This window comes from Frankliniella occidentalis, unplaced genomic scaffold (genome assembly GCF_000697945.3).
Source record: "Frankliniella occidentalis isolate FOCC.00 unplaced genomic scaffold, Focc_3.1 Scaffold19, whole genome shotgun sequence".
Taxonomy (NCBI): Eukaryota; Metazoa; Arthropoda; class Insecta; order Thysanoptera; family Thripidae; genus Frankliniella; species Frankliniella occidentalis.
The window spans coordinates 2,551,328-2,553,077 of NW_026267149.1; the positions used below are offsets into that span (position 1 = coordinate 2,551,328).

Genomic DNA, 1,750 nt, shown 5'->3' on the forward strand with positions numbered 1-1,750 from the left:
GGGGGGGGGGGGCGCGTAGACAGTCCGCGTGTGTTGTGACTGCGGCCTGGCCCTTATTCCTCTTATGATCATCACTGACGGCAGGTTGTTTATTGACACGGTATGCCTAGAGGAAAGCAATTTCCTGCCTCAGCAAGGATTCACTATCATCTCGCCTCTCCTTTATCACTTACTCGGCCCCCGCGCGCACCCCGCCTCTTCATATCAACGGGATTTTCCCGCGCGCGTCCCTCTTCCTTCTGCTCGCCGCATCGCCGCCGACGCGATAAGGAGCTAATTGGCGATGGCTTCCTCGCGCCGCTCTGCGCCGCCCAACGACACCCCTTCCCTGCGTGTTTGTGCGGCGGGGCCAACGGCCACCCTGAGGAGGAGTAGCGGGGAGCGGGGGCGTCGCCCACACTGTTCATTATTTGGGGCCGTCATGCTGCTGCGCGACAAATCACTGGCAAAAAGTGAAAAGGGCGTAAGTCCAATGGGAAGACCGAGGAGACCGAGGACTTACGCCCTTTTCACTTTTTACCAGTGAAGTGCATACCCCCTGAAGATGCGCTTTCGCGGTATGCGAATTTATCGCGAGTAGCCAGTACGAGTAGGCAACCCGCCCGCACGCGTGCATACATTACAGTATAACTATGATAGTGCGCGGCGTGAGTCGGCCACCTTGGTATGTAGCCGGGCTGAAAACGGCGTAAACAAAGTTTACTCATTGTCGTTGAGAGAGGTGCTGCTGTTTGCGAGGCAGCGACAGCAGCAGACTGCTGCAGCGGGGTGGTGCGAGCGACGAGTCCCTCGCGCCGCGGGCTTATCAAAAGCGGCGCGCCTCGTAGAGCCACATTGCGCCAAACATTGACTCACCGTAATAAATAAACAATAAATATATGTAGATCATGACGTGCCATGCGTGAGCTTCTCCACGACGTTTCCTGCTCCCGCCTCCCCTTGCACCTCACGGCCGTTTGCCGCGCGCGCGCTCCCTCTGCTGCAGCTGGGAGGGCGAGCGCCTGCCATCCGGCCGGTCGGCAACCCGGCGCGCTCGCGTGTGTGGCGCGCCGCGGAGGTGCCTAACCGCCCACCTGCTGGACGACCTGCAGCCAGCAGCAGAGGCCGGGCAGCGCCACCCGCATCACGCGGTAAAAAAAAATGGTGTCTTGTAATTCAAAGCAGATTGTTTTAAATCCAAGTCACTTTTTCCTAGAATTTCAAGCAGTCCTCTTGAATTACAAGAAATCATGTTTACCGTGCACAATGACTCAGCAGCGGGTATCCCCCGTTGCAGCGGAGCTCTCTCCCCCTCTAACCATGTGCGGAATCAGTCGCTTTGAGAAGCTTAGTATAGTCTTAAATTTATCACGTGTGTATTTCGTGTCGTCAATTAACCGTGTTTTCATTCGTTTTCTTGCAGGTACTTACTGCCAGGCAGCACCAGGTGCGTACGCGTCTTTGAGACGTTCTGTGAAGTAAGAATGTGAGTTTACTCCTCCGCACTGCCGCATTCCAATCCCAGCACCAATCCTAGCACACACCCGCCTTTCGCTCACTCGCCTGGGGTCGGGTCATGATGTGGTGTTCGGGGGGCCCCCCGCCCCGCCCTCCTCCGGTCGCCAGGTCCCCCCCGCCCCCGCTGGGATGACGACTGAATGTCAATGATGAGTGGGGAGGGGGGAGGAGGAGAGGTTCACGCGCAGAAGTATGTACTCGTCGAAGCGGTGGGCGCCTCCGAGGTGGTACCCTCTGGTTGGTGGTGGTGGTG

General features: G+C 57.8%; 1 protein-coding gene across 1 annotated transcript in view; it reads left to right on the forward strand.

Annotated features, from left to right (window-relative positions):
• Positions 1-1,284: 1,284 nt before the first annotated feature.
• The window catches only part of LOC113202785 (microsomal triacylglycerol transfer protein), a 7,608-nt gene continuing 7,142 nt past the window's right edge, over positions 1,285-1,750 (forward strand). The window contains exon 1 of the mRNA XM_052264413.1: positions 1,285-1,426. Coding sequence (XP_052120373.1) covers positions 1,300-1,426 — 127 coding nt within the window. The 5' untranslated portion in view covers positions 1,285-1,299. The remainder of the gene's footprint in view (positions 1,427-1,750) is intronic.